The sequence below is a fragment of the Cnephaeus nilssonii genome, assembly GCF_951640355.1.
Source record: "Cnephaeus nilssonii genome assembly, chromosome: X".
Taxonomy (NCBI): domain Eukaryota; kingdom Metazoa; phylum Chordata; class Mammalia; order Chiroptera; family Vespertilionidae; genus Cnephaeus; species Cnephaeus nilssonii.
The window spans coordinates 49,509,583-49,535,060 of NC_137071.1; the positions used below are offsets into that span (position 1 = coordinate 49,509,583).

General features: G+C 39.6%; 1 protein-coding gene across 2 annotated transcripts in view; it reads left to right on the forward strand.

Annotated features, from left to right (window-relative positions):
- Positions 1 to 25,478, forward strand: part of OGT (O-linked N-acetylglucosamine (GlcNAc) transferase) — a 55,823-nt gene that overhangs the window by 15,675 nt on the left and 14,670 nt on the right. For both annotated transcript variants that reach the window (XM_079765333.1, XM_079765332.1), the window contains exons 4-19: positions 161 to 229; positions 3,469 to 3,585; positions 6,046 to 6,125; positions 6,681 to 6,876; positions 7,128 to 7,268; positions 7,856 to 7,956; positions 8,087 to 8,240; positions 8,825 to 8,926; positions 9,127 to 9,306; positions 10,363 to 10,521; positions 10,953 to 11,042; positions 16,684 to 16,809; positions 17,195 to 17,365; positions 17,480 to 17,596; positions 17,690 to 17,860; positions 20,703 to 20,855. In XM_079765333.1, coding sequence (XP_079621459.1) covers positions 161 to 229; positions 3,469 to 3,585; positions 6,046 to 6,125; positions 6,681 to 6,876; positions 7,128 to 7,268; positions 7,856 to 7,956; positions 8,087 to 8,240; positions 8,825 to 8,926; positions 9,127 to 9,306; positions 10,363 to 10,521; positions 10,953 to 11,042; positions 16,684 to 16,809; positions 17,195 to 17,365; positions 17,480 to 17,596; positions 17,690 to 17,860; positions 20,703 to 20,855 — 2,127 coding nt within the window. The remainder of the gene's footprint in view (positions 1 to 160; positions 230 to 3,468; positions 3,586 to 6,045; positions 6,126 to 6,680; positions 6,877 to 7,127; positions 7,269 to 7,855; positions 7,957 to 8,086; positions 8,241 to 8,824; positions 8,927 to 9,126; positions 9,307 to 10,362; positions 10,522 to 10,952; positions 11,043 to 16,683; positions 16,810 to 17,194; positions 17,366 to 17,479; positions 17,597 to 17,689; positions 17,861 to 20,702; positions 20,856 to 25,478) is intronic.

Genomic DNA, 25,478 nt, shown 5'->3' on the forward strand with positions numbered 1-25,478 from the left:
TGGAATTTGAAATTGAGGATGAGGGATTGTGGTTCTGTACTTATATTTGTCAAGCAGTAGCTTTAGTTGACAATAAATTGGAAGCTAGATGCATAAAAGTTATTTCAAGATATTTTTAGTTGAGAAAGAGTATAATTAATGACTGTCTCTGGGTTTCTAGGATTTGTACTGTGTTCGCAGTGACCTGGGGAACCTGCTCAAAGCCCTGGGTCGCTTGGAAGAAGCCAAGGTAGGTGTTTGATAGAGCACATTTAAACATCAGTGTTATGAAAACTTGTACTTTTTGCCAAGTCTTCAACTCTTCATTGAGCTGTCTTCACAAAACAGTCCTAAGAAACTGAGGAAAACTGACGGCATGAATCGCCTCAGACTAGAGCAGGGCCAGGCTTTGGCATATCTGTTCTAAATCTGGGGGTAAAGCAAGAACCTGAACATCTTGGAGCCTTTCTGCTGAGCTAGATCATCTTTGTAACAATGGGCTCCGACATGATCTTTTGTGGGAATAAATAACATTCCTTCAAATCTGAGGCTTGCCTGCTGGTGACAAGCAGAGCGCCTGTGATTTGGCTCAAGACTCCTTATGATGCAGGTGCCATTGAAAATGCTGCTCTTCTAAGTCCTTTGTGGCTTGTAAGTGGAGAAGAACTTCATCCAAATGTTACCCTGTAATACTGGCATTTAAAATCTTATTTAACCTTCCTCCCTTCATCTTCCTCACCCTTTTTACAGTGGAAGAAAGGCTGTTAAAATGATTGCAAATTAATAATTGGAACATCCTGCCCCTTCTTGTCCCCACTCCTTCCTCCAAGTTCCTTTTCCCTCTTTTCCAATCCTAGTTGTCTACCTTTTTTCCCCTCTTCCTTCTTTTATTCCTCCTTACCTCACCTCCTTAAAAAAAAAAAGTCAGGACAAAGCTGGTTTGTTTGGGAAATGGACTGATCGAAAGAAAACTTGCCGAAGTGGAAAGGTGGCTTTTAGCATTGTGTTACCAAATAATGAATTTGAACACCAGGTTGGGTTATTAAAGCATTTGGTATAATTTTAAATTAAATTTATAAATGAAATTGTCTTGTTACAAGCCACCTTACGCAACCGCGCTGCAGGGGTGAGGAGTGGGGAGAAACCAGAATGCTTCTGAAACTCCCACCTGTTGCTCTGAGCCCCACGCGCATGCTAATGCGTGGAGTGTATGCGCAGCGTAGCTGTCTGTTTGCCTGCTTTATCCAGGGAGGGAGAAGGCTTTTTAGTATCTCATGTTCAAAGGCACTAGTTTTAAGTGCATAGCTCATAAATTCTGCTGACACTTTGGATTAACCTTATGTAGGTTAATAAATGAATTATAATTGATTTCGATCTTAGCTGATAAATCCAATTGGTAATTTATAGAACAAATATTTGATAAGCTCCTATTAATTGTTACCCCACCAAGCGGACAGCTAACATGAATTGCACTTCACTGCAGCTTTAGAGATCGGTTTAGGCTGAGACATTGCGCCTGCCTTAGGTTGCTGACTTCTTTATTTCAGAGCTCTGGAGACACCTAGTTTGAAAAATGTTATTCTGTTTTTGTGAGAACTAGTGAACAAGAAAATACTCTTGAGTGAAATGCAATGTATTTCTTTTGTAATCAGTGCATTTGAAAATTCAAGCCAGCATATTCCTAGTAGATGGAAGCAAATTTAAGTGTCTTTGTAGAAAATGAAGAGCCTTTCTTCCAGTAAAAATCCCTGCTGTATGCAATAGCCCTGATTAACCCTCTCCCTTCTGCATGTTTCCCATGTTACAGACTTGAGACTGTCCTCATTCCCATATGTAATAGACATCCAAAGAATTTCAATTGCTTTGTTGAACTTTTACTAATGATCTTGTTTTTATTTTCTCTCTTGTTTTTGGTTTTTCACCATTGATATTGTATTTAGAAGGTTTCAGGTGGGTGAAACCTCCTATTCCATGCGTAAGGTGCCTCGCTGAAGGGAGCTCGAGGCCTGGATCTAGGGCAGACACACACCTCCTCCTCTTCCAGCAAGGAACGCACCGAAAAGTCACATGATGAGAAATATGGTAACGGGTTTGTAACTGCCACAGCAAAACAATTTGCCTCCATGCCTGAATCTTCTGTCTTGTGGCTTCAGAAACAGCTTAAAATAATTTTATTTACAAGCAAGTTATGTAAGAGAATGTTTTAAATTATAGCCACAATTCTATCAAAGATAAGTAAAAGTTAATTGATATTAAAAATTATTAGATAATTTACTAGTAAAAGCTTCTAACTCTTCTTGTTGTTCATTTTTTTCCTTTTTTCTTCTTTGTTTGGATTGCAGCATTCTGCTCTTCTGATGATGCGCTGTGACCCTGCAGTAGCGCAAAGGCTGCGCAGCGTTAATGCGCAATGCGTGCAAATGAGCCCCTGTGAACGGTTGACTAGATGAGTAATCTGATTGACTGGCTCCCTCAGTCCTATTCTGTAGCCTTTTTGGATAAAATTGGGTTTTAACATACCTCAAGTCCAACTAATCTCATTAAACAAATATTCTCTATGGGCCTGTCTAGTAGATTAATGGATCTGGTTGGCCGTTTGCTGCGTCTAGGGGTGTTCTATGTAGCGCAGCAGTTCGCAGCGATTGCGCAGTGCGATGCTGTTAGGTTGCGCAAGCGATGTTTGCGCTCGCATTACAGGGACCTCAACCTAGGTGCAATCCTGTCATATGAGGTTTCAGCTTCAGTTCCCCTTGGGAGATAGGGACATTGCAAGGATGTAACTTATACCCTGGGTTTATGTCTAATTTAGCAGAAAAACATTTTTCTCCCCAGTAGCATAGTTTTGATGTTAGAGAAGAACATTATTGTTTAGAGCAGCATTTCCCAAATTGTGTTTTATAGTATACTAATAAAATGAAAGAAGAGGTCTAGGATCAGCTGAGATCAGGAAACCCTGTGTATGTACTATTAAAGGCTTAGGGAAGTCCTGTAGTAAAGAAACCTGTTTTTCTAATTTATTTGATCATGAAATACTTTTTTCCATTGAAACCTATTAACACCTCAGAGAACATACTTTGGGAAACGGGTGGGGTCAGGGGGCTTGGCCTTAATTAAAGGCACCCTCTAGACATCACTTGAAAAGATAACAAGCCCTTAGGTACTCAGTTAAGAGAAGTCTAGCATAGATTCTTAAGGCAACTGACTTCCCAGATAAGTCCCATTGTAAGGGTTGGTCATTGGTTGGCAGAACTGAACATGGTGGTTTGCACTTGGGTTCTGGTGGCGCAGGCGCAGGAGCAGCCAGCTGTGGCAGCGCATTAGTTTTGGCGCAAGCGAGCCTATGCTGCAGGGTCACTTTTGGCTGGTCAGAGAAGGAATAATGATATCACCTTCTTCCCTCCCCCCCCAATCTTTTTTTTCCCTGTACAAATTTTCCCCTTTCCCTTTACCTCCTTTCCCTCCCATCTTCTTTCATTAACCCCTCCTAAGGCATGTTATTTGAAAGCAATTGAGACGCAACCGAACTTTGCAGTAGCTTGGAGTAATCTTGGCTGTGTTTTCAATGCACAAGGGGAAATTTGGCTTGCAATTCATCACTTTGAAAAGGTTAGTCATTAAATTAATAATTGGTATTTATGATGTGCTCATGTGCACAAGGTGTTTTTAATAGAACTGCATAATATGCCTTTACTTAACCAATCATGCAATCTTTGTTCCCTGACAGTATTATAGCATTTGCTGGATGGTATGTGATATGGTAGTTTCCAGTTTTGCATTGAAAAAATATTTTTAGTAATAAAAAATCCTTTAAAAATACAAGCAGCTTTACTGTAAAGAAGCAGGGCTTCTTGGTGAAAAGGCTGATTCCAGATCCAGGGCAAGAAATGTACAAATTAACCTGGAGTGCCTTGTCATACCAGAAAGCAAGGAAGCTTTGATATATTACTTTGTGTCTAAAAAGACTCAGAAGGCAACTGGAAGAGGCTCTTACTGGCTAAAGATGGGACTTGAGCATCAGTAGGAAAAATAACTGAAATATATTAAAACTTGTCAGATATGTTTAAATCCATGAATTCATAATTCTACTCAGAAGAAATTCATTGGTCACCTTTGGAAGATAAGGAGCAACTCATTTTGAAAACTGATTGAAAAGGGAAGAATGAAACATATATCCTTTCTCCATTGTGTGAACTGGACCTCAGGGTAACCCAGTAGTTGATACAGGAAAGTTTCTGTTTATAGAAATATTTCAGCTAATTAGTGAAGAAGGAATGATAGAATCAGAGTATCACCATTAATAGATTTAGGAATTTATCAGTGGCATAAAAGAGACAATCAGAGATTGTGTACCTTGTGATGGAAGTAAATAATTGCGCTAGGGAAGTAGCCTTGCAAAATGAGAAAAGAACCCAAATCTTATTAAGCGTGTAGTTTTAACTACCAATTTATAGGAAATACATGGGACAGAGAAACATGTTAAAGGACACTGTAGGGGTGCAATCAGCAAAATCCAATCCACGAGAAGCTGTATAGGACAGTGATCTGATTTCTTGAACCAATTACAGGAATAAAAATGGATATTTAAATTAAACCTTTAATTTAAAACATTAAAAGAACCTGACAAAGTCATGTTGCCAAATTAGATGGGTCTTATTTGGATCCTGAATCAAAACTGATAAGGAATTGTAACAATGAATTGATATTTGATATTAAGGAATTACTGTCAGTTTTGTAGTTGTGATACTGGTATTACAGTTATGTTGGGAGGAAAAAATATTCCATCTAGTCCCTGAGGTACATTTTGGAATATTTTCAGATGGACTGATATGTCTTTGGTTAGCTTCAAAGTGATCTGGGAAGAGGGAGAGGTAGGTTGGAATTTAGACTAAATGAGATTGAACATGATTAGCCGTGGCTAGATAGCTCAGTTGTTAGAGCATCGTCCTGATACACCAAGGTTGTGGGTTTGATCCCCAGTCAGGGTACATACAAGAAGCAACCAATGAATGCATAAATAAGTGGAACAACAAATTGATGTTTCTCTCCCCCCTCTCTAAAATAAATTTAAAAAGAAGATTGGACATGATTAATTGTTGAAGCTGGGTAATAGAGACCTGGTAGTTTGTTATATTCCTCTGCTTTTGTATATGTTTGAAATTTTTCATAGTAAAAAGTTAAGAATTTTGGGGGTGAACATCTATCACTAGAGACAATCTAAGTTAAGTGCATCACTTTACTATATAGTTGGCATCTAAGTGAAAAGGAAGTGTTCTTTATGAATCTTTAATGTATTCACAGTTAACTTACTACCTTTACCTTTTCAGTGTTTCAGTTAAGGTTTGCAATTAATTACACCTCTCTTGCTCAGTGATTCCCTACATTGGTTGCACATGAGGAGCTTATAAAAGATATGGATGTCCTGGCCCTGTCCTCAGAGGGTCTGATTTAACTGGCCTGTGATGAACTCCAGGCACCTTTTAGGTGAATTCTTAATATACTGCCCAGGTTGAGAATCACTGCTCTAGATATATCGGGCATATTTTAAGACAACTTCAGAACTATCTGGATGAAACCATTTAATGGTTAGTTTCTTCTTTAAGTAGTGTATCTTACTGAGTATACAACTCTAATTACATAGCTTGCTAAGGTCTTACTGAGTATATAATTGCAGTTACTGACATATATTCTTTTTCAGTTAGAGTTCGCTGCTTCTTCCTGCCTTTATTTTTTTAGAAGATTTAGGCTGATTAATCATTAATAAAATAGGGCCAACCATTAGAAGTATTCAGAAAAATGAAATTGGAGTAGTCCCAATTAAAAAATTTTCCCTTCAGGATATACTAGTATATTTTTTATATTACATGAGAAGTTATTTGATAACATTGAGATTTGTGAGTAGTGAATAATGAGTAGGTACTAAAATAATTGGGTTTTAAAAATAAATAAGATTTAATGCACTAGAAAATATAATTAGAGGTCTCAAATGTTCTCAATAAAAATTCTTAATTGGGAAGTGAATCTGAAATCCTAACTTGCTCTAAGTAACTACTGTCTTGTAACTTTCAGGCTGTCACCCTCGATCCCAATTTTCTGGATGCTTATATCAATTTAGGAAATGTCTTGAAAGAGGCACGGATTTTTGACAGGTTAGAGTATGTTCTATTTGATAATTTTCTTGAGTCTTTGTAGTATTGACACTTGAGAGTTTAGATTGAAATTATGACAGTCTTCCATTGAAAGACATTTTCCTTTTCTAGTATAATGCTTTTCCCTGATCAGGTCTGCTGGTTACCTTTCATTTATAGGTATTGTTGCCTGACTTCATTGTTGGCTTTCCACAAAGCCATTATCCTCACTTTAGAGTTCAGTTGAAATTTTATTTATTGTAAAAATATTGAAATGGTTATCTTTTAGACTAACTTAGTCCTTTGATCTGATTCAGAAAGCTAAGTAAATCCTGACTTTTTTGGTTGTCAAAGGAAAGCCTATTTCTTAGGTGGTTATAGAAAACTTTTCAGTGTAAAAATATATTTTATAAAGGTGCAATTTTGATTTGAGGTTAATTATAGTATAGCGTGAATGAATTGTAACTAATTACAATTAATTGATATACTTATGTATAGTATAGCATGAATTAATTGTAACAAAGCATCCATTAAAAGTTAGTCGCATTTTGTGTGTGTGTGTTTTTTTATTTACAGAGCTGTGGCAGCTTACCTTCGTGCTCTAAGCTTGAGTCCAAATCATGCAGTGGTGCACGGCAACCTGGCTTGTGTATACTATGAGCAAGGCCTAATAGATCTGGCAATAGACACCTACAGGCGAGCTATTGAACTGCAACCACATTTCCCTGATGCTTACTGCAACCTAGCCAATGCTCTCAAAGAGAAGGGCAGTGTAAGGATTTTTATTCAGTCTATTTCTTTGTTATGTGGTATGATTAAAAAAGTCTTTTTTTGTACATTGTATTAAGTATTGTGGTGATAAATTGTTTTCATTCAGAGTTTTGGTTGAGAGGAAGAAGAACAAAAATATTTTCTGGAATCTTAACCAGCCATTAGGCTTAACTAAGCAATTGTTAGAATAATATCATTGGTAGTTCTATGATTCCTCTGTATTTGTTTTGAATAGTTTGCTTTGTTTTCTAGGTTGCTGAAGCAGAAGATTGTTATAATACAGCTCTCCGGCTGTGTCCCACCCATGCAGACTCACTGAATAACTTAGCCAATATCAAACGAGAACAGGGAAATATCGAAGAGGCAGTTCGCTTGTATCGTAAAGCATTAGAAGTATGTTGAGGGTGGTGTGGCTGGGTATTTTGTCAATGTGATAGTAGAGGGGGAGGGCTGTTAAGTTTGCCATGTTAAACACCTCTTTTGTAAAAATAGTGGTTGAATCATTCATTGAACCAGTACTTGAAAACTTAAGGTATGAGTGAGGTCCTGTGTGACATTTAAGAAAATCCCTACATTGAGTTTATTTTAGATGAAATCTGCACAGAAAAATAGAAGAGTAAGTTATATTTCAAGAGACGTTACCACTTAAGTATATAATTTCAGTGCCTGATTGCTGTAATGGTGGTTAGTAGGTGTGGTAGGAGTTTGGAGCTGAGAGATTATAGAAGAGAGAGATGCTGGAGTGATCATCATAAACTAAGATGAAGAAAGGTCTATCTCATTATGTTTTGAAACAAGGAGAGGTATAAAATAAAGGAAGAGGTAGAATTTGAGCTTTAGAGTATGACTTTAGAGTATGACTAGGCTTGGAGAAGCTGGAGAGAAGTGCAGGGATATAGACTTGAACAAAGTTCCTGTCGTAAGTCATCACTGTTGTTTTAGCAGGTTTTTTGAACCTCAGTTTTCTTGACTCTTTATAGGTCTTCCCAGAGTTTGCTGCTGCCCATTCAAATTTAGCAAGTGTACTGCAGCAGCAGGGAAAACTGCAGGAAGCTCTGATGCATTATAAGGAGGCTATTCGGTAAGATACAGCCTTTTTTTTCTTTTAAATTTTTGGCATTTGGCTTGTGCCAAAATGATAACAGACTAAATTCACATTACAGGGGGTTAAAGGTGTTTGTACCTGATAAAACCTGTATCCTCTTCTTTAGAATCAGTCCTACCTTTGCCGATGCCTACTCTAACATGGGAAACACCCTAAAGGAGATGCAGGATGTCCAGGGAGCCTTGCAGTGTTACACCCGTGCCATTCAGATTAACCCTGCATTTGCAGATGCCCACAGCAATCTGGCTTCCATTCACAAGGTACTCCTGTTTATTATAATACTAGCAGCCTGTTTGCACGAAGACTCGTGCAATAGACCTTCATTCACCTGGCTGCCTGCACCAGTTTTCTGCCGGCACTGGGGACCCAGGCCTTGGCTGTGGCCACCGCCTTCTGCCTTCTTTCAGGGTCGGGGCTTGGCCCCGGACGGCGGCCTTGGGCTCTGCTGCACCCCAGCGTCCCTGCTAAGGATTGTAGGAGCTGACCCCCAGTGGTTGCCTGCTATCCATGCAGGCTCCCCGCTGGTGCCCACGGCTGGGAAAGCCTCTGCCTGAGGCTTTCCCGGCCTTGGGCTCGGCCGCACCTAGCGTCCCTGCTAAGGATCGTAGGAGCCAACCCCCTGGTCATTGCCTGCGATCTGTGCAGGCTCCCCGCTGGTGCCCAAGGCCGGGAAAGCCTCCGCTGCACCCCAACGTCCCTGCAGCGGTTTCCTGGTGGGCGTGGCTGGTGGGTGTAGCGAAGGTACGGTCAATTTGCATATTACTCTATTATTAGGTAGGATGTACATCTTAGCACGTAATGTTTGATTTTAGGACAAAATTTAGCCATTTCACTCTATTTCCAGGATTCGGGAAATATTCCAGAAGCAATAGCTTCTTACCGCACTGCTCTGAAACTTAAACCTGATTTTCCTGATGCTTATTGCAACTTGGCTCATTGCCTGCAGGTAAAGAATAACAAACCAGTAATTGGCTTTCTGTGTTGTAATCACTTTTGTATTTTTGTGGACCATATTAATCAAAGCCTGCCTGGAGACATTGTTTTTTTAAAAAGGTTATTTGACGTTAGGCCAAAGACATATAAAATGTTAAATCTTGGAAAAGGGTTTTCTGTATAACTTATTTTTTATTTTTTTGCCTCCTCTAGATTGTCTGTGATTGGACAGACTATGATGAGCGAATGAAGAAGTTGGTCAGCATTGTGGCTGACCAGTTAGAGAAGAATAGGTTGCCTTCTGTGCATCCTCATCATAGTATGCTATATCCTCTTTCTCATGGCTTTAGGAAGGCCATTGCTGAGAGGCATGGGAACCTCTGCTTGGATAAGGTGCGCCTCTTTTGTTTTAATCTTTTTGTTGTAAAACACATACAGAAACTACATCAATAACATGTGTTGCTTGGTGAGTTACCATAAGGTGAACACTACCCAAGTTGAGAAATGAAACTTTGTCAGCCACCCCAGAAGCCCTTTCTATTGTGTCCTGTTTCAGTTAGAACTCAGTCCCATCCCACAAGGTGGAATTCTTAAATGAAATATGTACAATAAATTGTTGGTGTTTTCCTTTAATTTGAAAACCGTAATGTTCATTAGATTTCACTTAGCATGATATTCTCGAAGTCCATCCAATGAACAAAATAAACAAGCAAAATAGAAACAAGCTCATAGATAGAGAACAGACTGACAGGTGTCAGAGAGGAGGGAGATTGGGGGGATGGGTGAAACAGGTGAAGGGGTTAAGCAAAAGAAACCCAAACTAATAGGCAACAGTATGGTGATTACCAGAGGGTAAAGGGGGTGGGGAAGGTCGAAGAAGGTAAAAAGGGGGATAAATGGTGACAGAAGGAGACTTGACTTTGGGTGGTGAACACACAATACAATATACCCTTGATGTATTAAAGAATTGTATACCTGAGACCTATATACATTTATTAAATGTCACCCAAATATTTCAGTAATAAAAGAAAAAGCCATAATGTTTAATAAACTGTTGATATTTTATACTCACTTTTGAGAATTAGAGCACTACATACTTGATCAAAGGTGAGAATTTGCTTGGCAGAATATATTGGACTGCAAAGTATAATTCTGTTTGTTTTTTAAAATGCTTCCCTACACAATTTTCTAAAATGCAGGGTTTGTCATGCTCTGTCTACACTGCCTCCTTCCTATAAATTTTAGATTTGCTCGGGCTGTTTCTGAGGGAACAGGTGAAAGTATGAAGCATATTATATAAACGGCTAAGGTTGCATTGAACTAGCTATATGAATTAAATGAAGTACTGTGTGTAAACCATTCCCAAAAGGAGTGAGGTGCAGATTTGGTGTGTTTTTAGTCATTTTTTCTAGATGAAAATTTCTAACAAGTATTGGATTCCATTGGTAGATTAATGTCCTTCATAAACCACCATATGAACATCCAAAGGATTTGAAGCTCAGTGATGGTCGACTGCGTGTAGGATATGTGAGTTCTGACTTTGGGAATCATCCTACTTCTCACCTTATGCAGTCTATTCCAGGCATGCACAATCCTGATAAATTTGAGGTAAGATTAGTGTTTCCCTAGCGTCACTATCTATATATATAAAAGCCCAGCGACCGAACGGCGTAACAACCAGAACGACTGGTTGACCAGTCGCTATGATGTGCGCTGACCACCAGGGGACAGACGCTCAACGCAGGAGCTGCCGCCCTGGTGGTCAGTGCGTGTCCACAGCGGGAGCAGCTGCTTAGAGGGCAAGTGCACAGCTGCTCAGCTGACTGGGATGAGCTGAGCGGCGCTCCCACAGTGGGCCGATCCCCGCAGGCCACGGCCCCCACCAGTGCAGAATCTGTGCACTGGGCCTCTAGTTTGTTTATAAAATAAACCAAACAAACCTCACAGTGGGCTTTATTGTTACCATTAGATGTTAAGCCCAGTGTTTTTTGGAAAGATTGGACACAAAGTTATTAAATATGCTGTGTGCTGTCTTTCAGGTATTCTGTTATGCCCTGAGCCCTGATGATGGCACAAACTTCCGAGTGAAGGTGATGGCAGAAGCCAATCATTTCATTGACCTTTCTCAGGTAGGTGAAATGCTTACACTTCTTTTTGTCTTGAGCAAATAGTGAATATAACTATTGGCATATAGCTTGTATTTTTCATGACAAGTATTTAACCTCAGCTACTACCTATGGGCAATTGCTTTGATCTTATTTCCTTATAATCAGCATGGATTTTGCTGAGGTTGCAAATGAAATGTAGGATGTTTGTGCTTGGACATAAAACTTTTCTGGGGATTCAATCAGCACTTGTGACAGTAAATACTTAATATCTGAATGAATTGAACAAAATGGTGGCTTGGAAGAAGATTAAATAGGTCATTTTAAAAATGGTTCATTTGCTTTGAAGAGAGAGTTCAAGAGGGCGTGAAACCGTTAAGAGGTAAAAATGGTTCATTTGGCCTTGGCCTGTGTGCTTAGTGGTTAGAGCGTCGGCCCTCGTACCAAAGGATCACAGGTTCAATTCCCAAACAAGGGCAAGTACCTGGGTTGCAGGTTAGATTTCTGGGCCCTCCAGGTAGGAATCATATGGGAAGCAACTCTCACATTGTTGTTTCTTTCTTCTCTTTTTCTCCCTTCTCCTTCCCCCTCCCTTCTATTCTCTAAAATCAATGGAAAAAATATCCTTATCCTCAGGTGAGGATTAACAACCACAAAAAAAGATTGAAACCTGTGAGGGAATTAATTTACTGAGGGTGTAGACAAGAGTTATTTTTTTATAGACTTTATTGACCACTTTGTGACTAATAGTGATACCCAATATATAGTATATGTAGTAATTTGTATATGAGTCTTTGAAGTCTTAGCAGGAGGGTTGTGAGACTTGTCATTTAATACATAATATTTACCAACATCTTTTGAAAGATAGCTGTTGTTTTGAAAGTGACTGAGAATCATACTGCCCTCCACCTCTGAGTTCTAAAGAGACTCACTGCTTATTGACTGAAGTCTAAACTCTTCAACGTGGCCTTCACAACCTTGTTTGCCAATACTTTTCACTCACCATTCACCCTTATGTATACCCTATACCCGTGGTTGGCAAACTGCGGCTCGCGAGCCACATGCGGCTCTTTGGCACCTTGAGTGTTGCTCTTCCACAAAATACCACGGCCTGGGCGAGTCTATTTTGAAGAAGTGGCATTAGAAGAAGTTTAAGCTTAAAAAATTTGGCTCTCAAAAGAAATTTCCATCGTTGTACTGTTGATATTTGGCTCTGTTGACTAATGAGTTTGCCGACCACTGCCCTCTACCAATTGGAAGTGATCTACTCACTATTAAAATTTTTTTCCCCTCATCCGAGGCTATTTCCCCCCCATTGCTTTTTAGAGAGTGTGTGTGGGGGAGAGAGAGAAACATAAATGTGAGAGAGACACATCGATTGGTTGCCTCCTGCCGGATCCCGACTGTGGCTGGGAATGTAACTGCAACCCAGGTATATGCCCTTGACTGAGAATTGAACCTGTGACCTTTCGGTGTGCGGCCGATACTCTGACTACTGAGCAGCACCGGCCAGGGCTTACCATTTTTTAAACCTGCCATACACTTTACTCTGGTTCTTAATTCATCCTGTTCTCTATCGAGATTGTATTCTATCCAACTCCTTCAACCTCCTATCCAACTTTTAAGTACCATTTTAAATACCATCTTCTTTATGGAGCCTTGTTATTCATACATTCAATCTATAAGTAAACTCTTTTCCTCTGTACAGTTGACTTTTGAACAATGCAGGGGTTAGGGATGCTGACCTCATGCAGTTGAAACCCATGTGTAACTTTTTTTTTTCCATGTGTAACTTTTGACTCCCTCAAAACTTAATTCCTAATAGCCTACTGTTGACGGGAAGTGTTACTGATAACAAACATGGCAGTCAACATATTTTGTATGTCATATGTATTATATACTGTATTCTTTCAATAACTAAGCTAGAGAAAATAAAACGTTAACGTCATAATGGAGACAATACATTTATAGTACTGTACTGTATATCAGTACCATAACATTGTCTGTTTACAAGGTGAATCATCTGTCTGTCAGAACCTACGTTAGTATTGTTTGACATGATGGAAAACACTGTTCTATGTATTACTAACACTAGACATCAAAAATGAAAAGATAATGTGAAAAAGAAATATACACTTATTTACAGGTATAATGATTCATGCATTGATAATGAAGAAGTAGCAGTGTGATTGCTTTATTTTAGCCTAGTGTAATCAATACGATTGCTTCATGGTAGCTTAGCCTATATATATATATACTCATAAATGAATAGTTACAAATTTTTTCATATCAATATTGGAAACATAGTTACATTATTAAAAAACCACTTACCTTAATTATAGGCTGATAGGCATATGGTAATGTAATTCTTTGAAAGCAAAGTTATAAAACAGTAAGAAAACATACATTCTTAATATTAAAAATCACACACCTTATACCTATTTGTGGATAGACTATCCACTTCCATACAAATCTTGCACACCATGTTCTACGTTGATGAATATGTAGGCGATAATGACACAAAAATATCTCATGCAGTTCTTGCCATTATTAACTGTATGGCAAGATAATTGACTATTCATTAAATGGAAGTGGAACCATAAAGGCCTTCATCCTCATATTCACATTGAGTAGGCACTGGTGGAGGAGGAACAGGATGGGTTGGTTTCTCTGTCTCCAGTGGTAGAGGCAGAAAGGGTAGTAGGAGAGGCAGGCATACTTGTAATTTTTCAGAAATACATTTGTAATTCCTATCTGCAGTTTTTCTTTTTCATTTTGCTAAAAATGTGTTACATTTAAATGGTGCCCAACCCTTCCACTGTTTGCTTTAGTTTTAGTGCCCGTATCATAAAAGGGCTCATGTTGTAAAAGAAGTCAAAAGTAGTCTTGAATAATTAGAACCTAGATTGCCTGATGTCAATTTGTTTTCTGGCACTGGTTCGGAAGCACTCATCTCTATCAGGTCATCTTTTGTTAATTCTTCTGGTTTGGTGCCTATTAGCTGTTTAATTTCTCTAATATCCATATCTTGAAATCTTTCAGCCCCCTGCCCCCAATGTTTTTTGTGCCATATTCACAATCTTTCATGTTTTCCTTGATTGGCTCTGTCATGAATCCTGTGAAATCATGCACAACATCTGAACACAGTTTTCTCCAGCAGGAATTTATTGTTTCAGGCTTGATGGCTTTTATGGCTTTTTCTGTGACAATGGCATTTTCAATGATGTAAACCTTCCAGACATTCACAATGTTCTCTCAATCAGGGATCTCTTCCATAGAGTTGACAAATTTTTCCGTAGAGTACCATGTTTAATGAGCCTTAAAGGTCTTTATGACTCCCTTATTTAGAAGCTGAATTAGAGACATTATGTTTGGGGGCAAGTAGTCCATTTTGATGCCTTTGGTATTGAATTTATGGGGTTCTGGGTGGCAAGGGGCATTGTCCATATCAAAAGAACCTAAAAGGGAGTCCCATACTGAGCAGTTGTTCAGGTCTTGTTGTAAAACCTAAAGACTGGCAGCTGGTGTTTATCTTTTCCCTTCAGGGCTGGGGGTAAAGGGGTGGGGATGGGTGGGAGGGTATTAGCTTTATAGATAAGGGCATTCCTGATCATATACACAACTGCATTTGCACAAAACAGAGTTAGCCTATCCCTTCCTGCTTTTTAAATTCTGGTACTTGCTTCTCTTCCTTACTAATAAATGTCCTTTGTGGTATTTCCCCCCCCCCCCCCCCAAAAAAAATAAGGGTACCTTCATTTGCATTATAAATCTGTTCAGGCAGCGATCTTTTTTCCCCCAATGATCTTAATGGCACCTGGGGACTTATCTGTTGCCTCTTGGTTGACAGAAGCTACTTCTCCCGTTGTTTTGACAATTTTTAAAATATTTTTATTGATTTCAGAGGGGAAAGGAGAGGGAGAGAGACATAGAAACATCAATGATGAGAAAGAACCATTAATCGGCTGCCTCCTGCACACCCCACACTGGGGATGGAGTCCTCAACCCAGGCATGTGCCCGGACTGGAAATTAAACTGTGACCTCCTGGTTCAACCACTGAGCAACACCGGCCGGGCTGTTTTGACATTTTTAAGCCAAACCTCCTTCTAGAATTATCAAACCATCCTTTGTTAGCATTACTTTCTTCAACTTTAGACCCTTCACTTTCCTTTTGCTTTAAGTTGTCATAGAATGACTGCTTTTTCTCGAGTCATATGAGTCTATAAGTATGCCTTTCTTACAGCAGTTTGGCACCCACATCAAAGCTGCATTTGCAGTACAAAATAGAAAGGTACTTCACAAAAGTGCAAGATTTTTGAGTCTGCTGGTATAGCTGCAGAGATGCTTCACAAATTTCCTTTTTTTTATAATGGTACTTAACTGGATTCATTTATCTTGAAACTACCGCTGTAAACCTCAAAATATGGTGGAATATACCAAGCAACTCAACTTTTTCTTGTAGTGTCATGACTTTGCTTCTTGGGAGCACTTTCGGTATCACTAGTGGCACTTTCTGTGGGTCCCATGTATTATTCAAGGTTTATGGCATTGCACTAAACACCATGAATAGTATGGGAGAACCGTGAGAGATCACTTTTGACTGCCATACACTATTTACTGGAGAGATGAATTGCTTGCACAGAGATGATTAGCATCACATGGCGTTTTAAGCAGATTCAGCAGTTGAGCTCACTGCAATAGCAACAGGAGGGGGCTATTAAATTATTACAGTAGTACAGTATGTACTACAGTTAATTTTATGAAGTTATGATATAATACCACATCTTTGTTTATTTACATTTCTCTCAACTGCAAATGGAGTGGCCAGGTTATTATGATCTCTGAACACATAATAATCTGCCCACTTAGTGTATATCCTATATAATAAAAGGCTAATATGCAAATTGTCCCCTCGACCAGGAGTTCGACCAGCAGGCAGGCCGGCCAACTGCCCACGTCCCCTCCCCCTGGCCAGGCTGGCCGGACCCCACCCATGCACGAATTCATGCACCGGGCCTCTAACACACACACACACACTCTTTCTTTCTTTCTTTCTTTCTTTCTTTCTTTCTTTCTTTCTTTCTTTCTTTCTTTCTTTCTTTCTTTCTCTCTCTCTCTCTCTCTCTCTCTCTCTCTCTCTCTCTCTCTCTCTCTCGGCCAGATTATTATGCGTTCAGAGATCATAATAATCTGGCCACTCAGTGTATGGTCTGGAAGTATTAAAGTTTTGATCAATTTTAACTTTTATACTAGATTTTTGTACATTTTTATGGTAGTAAATGATGAAATAGAATAGTTAGTATCTGTATATGTTTTATGAATTCACAGCATAACTTTTTTGTGGCATGTTTTTTTTTTCAATAGTTCTAGGCTATGTAATTCATTTGTGAGTATTTTCAAACTCTCACAGGTCTCCAAAAATTTTTGTAATATATTTATTGGAAAAAAACTGCACTGTCAAACCTGTATTGTGCAAGAGTTAAATATATTCTGTTTCTGTAATGCTTTGGGCCCATTTTAATGGCACTTAATCATATTTTTACCCTGCATTAATATGTGTTCTTACTTTTGCATCTAGGAATCTGAATTGTATTTAATGCCAATAAAACTAATTGAATTAACCTGAGATTATACCTAATGAGTTCTTATTTTTTTATTTCACAGATTCCATGCAATGGAAAAGCAGCTGATCGCATCCATCAGGATGGTATACACATCCTTGTAAATATGAATGGTTATACCAAGGGTGCTCGAAATGAACTCTTTGCTCTCAGGCCAGCTCCTATTCAGGTGAAGGAATTAATAATTGCTCACAATGTTTATTGGGCTAAAAAGATAGTAATGTGCTTTTTTCCCTCTGGTTACCTGGCATTGGAAACAATAGAGCAGACATACCTGACTTAAGGGGAAAAAAGTATAGTTCTCGAAAGGCACAGGAACAATGAATTTTGAGTGTAGAACACAATGCCCACAGTACATGTATACAGAGACATGCATTTCATAGTTGGGTATAAATAGTTCTTTTGTCTTGTAAATTGAAAAAACACTTTAGCACTTACGTTAGTCTAAAATACTATTTGATTGCTCTTGGCTGAGTCAATCCTCCCTGTTTGTTTGTTTACTTAATTTTGGACCCTTTGGAGGAAGGTTCTTAGTCTGTTTTTTCCCCCCTTAGGCAATGTGGCTCGGATACCCTGGGACTAGTGGGGCGCTTTTCATGGATTATATCATCACTGATCAGGAAACTTCACCAGCTGAAGTTGCTGAACAGTATTCTGAAAAACTGGCTTATATGCCACATACTTTCTTTATTGGTGATCATGCTAATATGTTTCCTCATCTGAAGGTAGGTAGAAAAACAGTGCTCTGGGGAATTGCAAAGAACTGTAGTAATTTATTTTCTTGCTAGTGTCCCTATGCATCCTAAAAGACATGTCTGAAACTTTTTTTTTCTGATTAGAAAAAGGCAGTCATCGATTTTAAGTCCAATGGGCACATTTATGACAATCGGATTGTTCTGAATGGCATCGACCTGAAAGCATTTCTTGATAGTTTACCGGATGTGAAAATTGTCAAGGTCAGAACCTGGTCAATATTGTCATTGAAATAAACTTATCTGCATTTGGGATCTTTTCCCTAATGATACATTTTGTGCCATTTTTTTTTAAAGATGAAATGTCCTGATGGAGGAGATAATGCAGACAGCAGTAATACAGCTCTTAATATGCCAGTTATTCCAATGAATACTATTGCAGAAGCAGTTATTGAAATGATTAACAGAGGACAAATTCAGATAACAATTAATGGATTCAGTATTAGCAATGGACTGGCAACTACCCAGGTAAGAAGAGAATAATAGTGCATAATATGTTCCACCAGGTATACATTCACCTCATTGAAATCTCATAATAACTCTAGCAGGTAAGCATAATTATCCCTGTTTTATAGATGAGGAAATGAAACCAGTGGAAATTGGCATCTTAAATAGGTTTGCTCGATTTTAAAATTGCCTGGATTCAGCCAGTAGGTTATACTAGTGAGAGTCTATTGTGTTCATATCTTGTTATTTCCTTCTGTGGCTTTACTCTTAACAATGATGAACTTGAGTAACTAACTTATCCTTTACCTAGTTAATTCTTACTCATCTTTAAGACTTTCAGTTCAAAGAGCTCCTCCAAGAATCTGTTCCTGTCTTTATTCTCAGATTTCTTTGGATATCCAGAAGAGGGATTGCTGGGTCATATGGTAGTTCTATTTTTAATTTTTTGAGGAGCCTCTATACTGTTTTCCACAGTGGGTACACAAATTTCCAATTCTACCAACAGTGCATGTGTGTTCCCTTTTCTCTACATCTTCAACACTTGTTTGTTGATTTATTGATAATAGCCCTTCTGGCAGGTGTGACGTGATCTCTCATTTTGGTTTTAATTTGTACTTCCCTGACCCCATTGTATACTGTAACTTCTGTAATATTTGGATATATCTTTATATCCAGTGTGATATAATTCCCTAGTTTTGTATGCTCCACTGAATTGAAGACTTGTGTTTTAGCAACAATAATGCAAAATGTGCTCAATAAGTATATAATGCATACTTGAATAAGTGAATATGGAGCTCTGTCACAAGATCATAAGGCAAAGATCTCTGACCTCTTAGGAGTTAAAATTTTTACTTGTACATCATTTTATACCAAGGGTGCTCAAAATGAACTCTTTGCTCACAGGCCAGCTCCTTAATAGGAGGTAAAGGAATTAATAATAATCACTCACTGTGTCTATTGGGCTAAAACGACAGTGTTGTGTTCTTTTTCCCTCTGGTTACCTGGTATTGGAAACACTAGAGCAGACATGTTTGACTTAAAGTATAGTTGGGTTTTTTTTTTGGTATTTCATTTTTCCCCATAACCATTTATCCCTTCTAATCCCTCTTCCATCTCCACCCCCCTTGCAATCACCACACTAAAATATAGTTGAAATGCACAGAGACAGAATTTTGAGTATAGAACACAATGCCCATATGTATGAAATGACCTTACACACAAGGAATCCTACCTAATAATAGACAAATATGCAAATTGACCATACCTCTGACACACCCACAGACCACGCCCACAAGCCACGCCCACCATCCAATCAGAGCGAGTATGCAAATTAACCCAAACCAATATGGCTACAGCCACAGAGAGCAAGGTTTCCTAAGTAACAGAGGAAGCCAAGCTTTCCGCCTGCCCTTGCCAGGCCTAAGCCTCCACTCAAGCTACAAAGTTTCAATTATAGAAGGTATACAAATTCAAACAAATGGCGGCAGAATGGAGCTTGAGAGAGCAGGCCAGGGTTGCTGCCGGCAACAGGGGAAGCAAAGCTTTCCGCACACCCTGGCTGGGCCCACCCGCTTAAGGCAACAAAGTTTCAATTATAACCTCAACAGAAATGGATGCCGGCCTTGGAGGGAGCCCCAGGCTTGGCTCCACTCCAGGCTACAAAGTTTCAATTGTAGAAGGAAAATAAATTCCAGATACCAGGGCCTCCGCTTGGGTTGCCAGGGGGCGTGGCTTGCCTGCAAACCACCACAGGCCCCTCGCTCAGGCTGCCCCACGCCCCAAGGGAACCCCCACCTGATCCGGGACACCCTTCAGGGCAAACCAGCTGGCCCCCACCCCTGTACCAGGCCTCTATCCTATCTAATAAAAGAGTAATATGCAGATTGATCATCACTGCAACACACAATATAACTGCCCCCATGTGGTAAAGATCCTGCCCCCATGTGGACACAAGATGGCCACCACAAGATGGCCAGCAGGAGAGGGCAGTTGGGAGGCACCCGGCCTGCAAGGGAGGGCAGTTGAGAAGGACCAGTCCTTCAAGGGAGGGCAGTTGGAGGTGATCAACCCTGCAGGAGAGGGCAGTTAGGGGTGACCAGGCTGGCAGAGGAGGGAAGTTGGGGGCAAACAGGCTGGCAGCAGAGTGGTTAGGGGGTGATCAGGCTGGCAGGCAGAAGTGGTTAGGGGCAATCAGGAAGGCAGGCAGGCAAGCAGTTGGGAGCCAGCAGTCCTGGATTGTGAGAGGGATGTCCGACTGCCCGTTTAGGCCCGCTGGTGGGATCGGGCCTAAACGGGCAGTCGGACATCCCTCGAGGGGTCCCATATTGGAGAGGGTACAGGATGGGCTGAGGGACAACCCCCCTCCGTGCACGAATTTCGTGCACCGGGCCTCTAGTAAGTTACATAACAATGTAAGGCAGTACTCACATGTGGGAATTACAAGATAAGATTATAATTGGGTATATAGATACCCAGTAATGATCACTGTGGGGAGAGGCAGTCTTAGTAGAGAATGTTTGGAGGAATAATTTAAGTTTAGTCTTAAAGGGTGTGTTTCATTTAGAAAAGGACATTTCATTCATGAAGAAAAGAGTAAGCAAAACATGGCTGTTGGATTAATAGGGTTTTGAAGGTAACTTTTTGACCAGAATGAAAAGTTTTTATAGTGCATTACCCCCCCCCACACACACACACACCAAATTAAGATAATGTTATAACTTTTTTCTTTTTAACTTAATATGTCATGAATATTTTATAGTTCTTTACGGCTATACCATTTTTCACATTAATTCTTCACTGATTAAAAAAATATCGGACTGTGTTGACTTTAAGTATAATCATTGTATTCTTTTTCTTGTTCTAGATCAACAATAAGGCTGCCACTGGAGAGGAGGTTCCCCGTACCATTATTGTAACTACACGTTCTCAATATGGTTTACCAGAAGATGCCATTGTCTATTGTAACTTCAATCAGTTATATAAAATTGACCCTTCTACTTTGCAAATGTGGGCAAATGTGAGTTTATGTAAATTCGTTATTAATATGTAGAGACTGGGAAAGATTTGGTATACAGGTCATCTTGCTGAGACTGCCTCTGACCCCCATTCATAGGTGGCTGTGCTCATTTCTTAAAAAAAATTTATTTCCAGTTACAGTTGGCATGCAATATTATATTATTTCAGGTGTAAAACATAGTAATTAGTCGTTTATATACCTTACAAAGTGATTGCCCCAATAAGTTGAGTACTCATCTATTGACTATATTCCCTGTGCTGTGATTTACACCCACATGGCTATTTTTGTAACTGGCAATTTGTACTACTTAACCCCTTTCATAATTTTTTCACCCATTCCCCCATCCCCTTCCGATCTGGTTGACCATCAGCTTGTTCTCTGTATCTATGAGTTTGTTTCTGTTTTCATTTATTTTGTTATTTAGATTCCACATATAAGTGAAGTCATGAAATTCTCTTTCTCTGACTTATTTTACTTAGCATAATACTCTCTAGGTCTAGCAATGTTGTCACAAATGGTAAGATTGCATTCCTTTTTAATGGCCAGGTAATATTCCATTTTAGATATGTATGGTATCTTTATCCAGTCATCTATTGATGGGCACTTAGGCTGCTTCCATATCTTGGCTATTAGTGCTGCAGTGAACATAGGGGTACATATATATTTTCAAGTTAGTGTTTTGGATTTCTTCTGATAAATACCCAGAAGTGGAATTGCTGAGTCATATGGTAATTCTATTTAAAACATTTTAAGGACCCTCCATACTATTTTTTATAATAACTGCGCACCAATTTGTAATCCCACCACAGTGCACGAGGGTTCCCTTTTCTCCACATCCTTGCCAACACTTGTTGTTAGTTGATTTATTGATATAGCCACTATAACAGGTGTAAGGTGATAACTCATTGTGGTTTTAATTTGCATTTCCCCAATGATTAGTGATATTGAGCATCTTTTTATGTTTGTTGGCCATCTGTATGTTCTTTTTGAAGAAATAGCTGTTTAGGTCCTTTGCCCAGTTTTCAATTGGATTTCTTGTTTTTTGGTGTTAAGTTATATGAGTTCCTTACATATTTTAGATATTAACTTCTTTTTAAAAAATATATTTTTATTGATTTCAGAGAGGAAGGGAGAGGGAAAGAGAGATAAAAACATCGATGATGAGAGAGAATCATTGATCGGCTGCCTCCTGCATGCCCCATATTGGGGATTGAGCCCGCAACCTGGGCATGTGCCCTTGACTGGAATCGAACCCGGGACCCTTCAGTCCACAGGCTGATGCTCTATCTACTGAGCCAAATCTGCTAGGGCTAGATATTAACTTCTTATTGGATGTATCATTGGTAAATATCTCTCATTCAGTAGATTGTATTTTTGTTGATGGTTTCCTTCTCTATGCAAAAACCTTTTAATTTGATGTGGTTCCATGTTTATTTTTTCCTTTGTTTCCTGTGCCTAAGGAGACATTAAAAAACGTTGCTACAAGCAGTGTCATGCGATTGACTGCATGTGTTTTCCTCTAGGAGTTTTATTGTTTCATTTAAGTCTTTTTAAAAAATATATATTTTATTGATTTTTTTACAGAGAGGAAGGGAGAGGGATAGAGAGTTAGAAACATCGATGAGAGAGAAACATCGATCAGCTGCCTCTTGCACACCTCCTAGTGGGGATGTGCCCGCAACCAAGGTACATGCCCTTGACTGGAATCGAACCTGGGACCCTTCATTCCGCAGGCTGACGCTCTATCCACTGAGCCAAACCGGTCAGGGCTCATTTAAGTCTTTAATCCATTTTGAGTTTATTCTTGTATCTTGTATAGCAGGTGATCTAGTTTCATTTTTTTTTTTTTTTTGCATGTATCTGTGCAGTGCCCCCCACACCATTTTTTAAGAAACTTTCTTTACCCTGTAAGTATTGCTTTGGCTCTGTAGGATGCTTTGGGAAGTATGGACATTTTAATAATGTGAAAGTTCCTATCCATGAGCACGGTATATGCTTCAATTTATTTGTCTTCTTCAGTACCTTTCTTCAATGACACAGTTTTCCGAGTATAGGTTCTTTTTTGTTGTTGTTAATCCTCACCCGAGGATATTATTTTTCCATTGATTTTTAAAGATAGTGAAAGGGAGGGGGAAGAGACAGAGAAACATTGATGTGAGAGAGACACATTGGATTCGTTGCCTCCCGTATATGTACCCTACCAGGGCCGGGCATTGAGCCTGCAAACCAAGGTACGTGCCCTTTGCCCGAATTGAACTTGGGACTCTTTAGTCTGCTGGTCGATGCTCTCTCCACAGAGCCAAATTAGCTAGGGCACAAGGATAGGTTCTTCACCTCCTAGGTTAAATTTATTCCTAGGCTATGAAAAAGAAGGATCTCTTACCCTTTGAGACAGCATGGAGGGACCTGGAGTGTATTATGCTAAGTGAAATAAGCCAGTCAGAGAAAGACAAGTATCACATGATCTAACTCATATGTGGAACCAATGAACAAAATAAACTGATGAACAAAATAGATCCAGAGACATAGAAGTATGGAACCGACTGATGAATCTCAGAGGGAAGGCAAGGTTGGGTGGGTGGGTGGAGAGAGATTAACCAAAGAACTCACATGCATATTAGAGGCCCGTTGCATGAAATTCGTGAAAGAGTAGGCCTTCCTTCCCCCGGCTGCTGGCACCGGCTTCCCTCTGGCACCTGGCACCCGGGCTTCCCCCGGAAGGTCATCTGGTCTAATTAGCATATTACGCTTTTGTTATAGATATGCATAACCCATGGACACAGACAATAGTGTGGTGAAGGCCTGTGGGTGGGGGGGTTCCAGGTACAGGGTGAAGGGGGTCAATGAGGAAAAAATGGGACATCTGTAATAAAGATAAATTAAAGATAAAGATAAATTTTAAAAATACAAGAACAAAAAAGATAAAAAAATACAAGCCTTACCTGGTTTGGCTCAGTGGATAGAGCGTCAGCTCGCAGACTGACAGGTACTGGGTTCGATTCCGGTCAAGGGCACGTACCTTGGTTGCAGGTTCCCCGGCCCTTGTTGGGGTGGGTGTGGGGGACAACCAATCATTGTGTCTCTCTCATATCGATGTTTCTCTCTGTCTCTCCCTCTCCCTTCCACTCGCTCTAAAAATCAATGGGAAACATATCCTTGGGTGAGGATTAACAAAAAAATGCAACAAAAAAATTTATTCCTAGGTATTTTATTCTTTATGCAATTGTAAATGGGATTATCTTCTTAATTTCTCCTTCTGATAGTTTGTTATTGGTGCATGAAAATGCAACTGATTTCTGAATATTAACTTTGTATCCTGCTATTTTACTGAATTCATTCATCAATTCCAATAGTTTTTTTGGTGGACTCTTTAGGGATCTCTCCATATAGTATCATCTCATCTGAAAATAATGACAGTTTTGCGTCTTCCTTTGCAATTCGGATGCTTTTATTTTTTTTTTATTGTTATGCCTAGGTCTTCCAATACTATCCTACATAATAAAAGGCTAATATGCAAATCGACCAAATGGCGGAATGACCGGTTGCTATGACATGCACTGACCACCAGGGGGCAGATGCTCAATGCAGGAGCTGCCCCCTGGTGGTCATTGTGCTCCCACAGGGGGAGCGCCACTCAGCCAGAAGCCGGGCTCATGGCTGGAAAGTGCAGTGGTGGTAGCAGGAGCCTCTCCTGCCTCCGCAGCAGTTGGACATCCCCGGAGGGCTCCTGGACTGCAAGAGGGTGCAGGCCGGGCTGAGGGACACCCCTCCCCTCCGTGCATGAATTTTGTGCACTGGGCCTCTAGTATTGAATAAAAGTGGTGAAATTGGGCATCCTTGTCTTGTTCTTGATCTTAAAAGAAAAAGCTTTCAGCTTTTTACCATTGAGTATGATGTTATCTGTGGCTTTGTCATATATGCCTTTGTTATGTTGAGGAATGTTCACTCTATTCCCACCTTGTATCTATTGATATGATCATATAATTTTTATCTTTATTTTATGTGTTGTCACAATTGATTTGTAGTATTGAACCAACTTTGTGTACTGAGAATAAATCCCACTTGATCATGGACTCTGATCTTTTTAATGGATCATTGAATTCAGTTGCTAATATTCTGTCAAAGATTTTTACATCTATGTTCATCAGGGATATTGGCCCATAATTTCCTTTTTTTTTTTTTTTGTAGTGTCTTTGTCTGGTTTTGATATTAGAGTAATGCTGGCCTTGTAAAATTTGGGGGGAGCCATCCCTTCTTTAGAATAGTTTGAGAAGCATAGGTGTTAAGAAATGTTTAGTAAAATTTACATCCAAAGTCATCTATCTGGTCCAGGGTTTTGTTTGCGGGGAGTTTTTTGACACTTACTTTGTTTTATTAGTAGTTATTGGTATGTTCAGATTTTCTGTTTCTTCTGGATTCAGCCTTGGAAGACTGTATGTTTCTAGGAATTTATCCATTTCTTCCAGGTTATCCAATTTGTTGGCATCTATATATTTAAAAGTCTAAGCGACTGTCCAACTGTTTGACCGGTAGCTATAACGTGCACTGACCACCAGGGGGCAGATGCTCAACGCACAGGCATGGAAACATGGGACAGACTAATGAATCTCAGGGGGAGGGCGG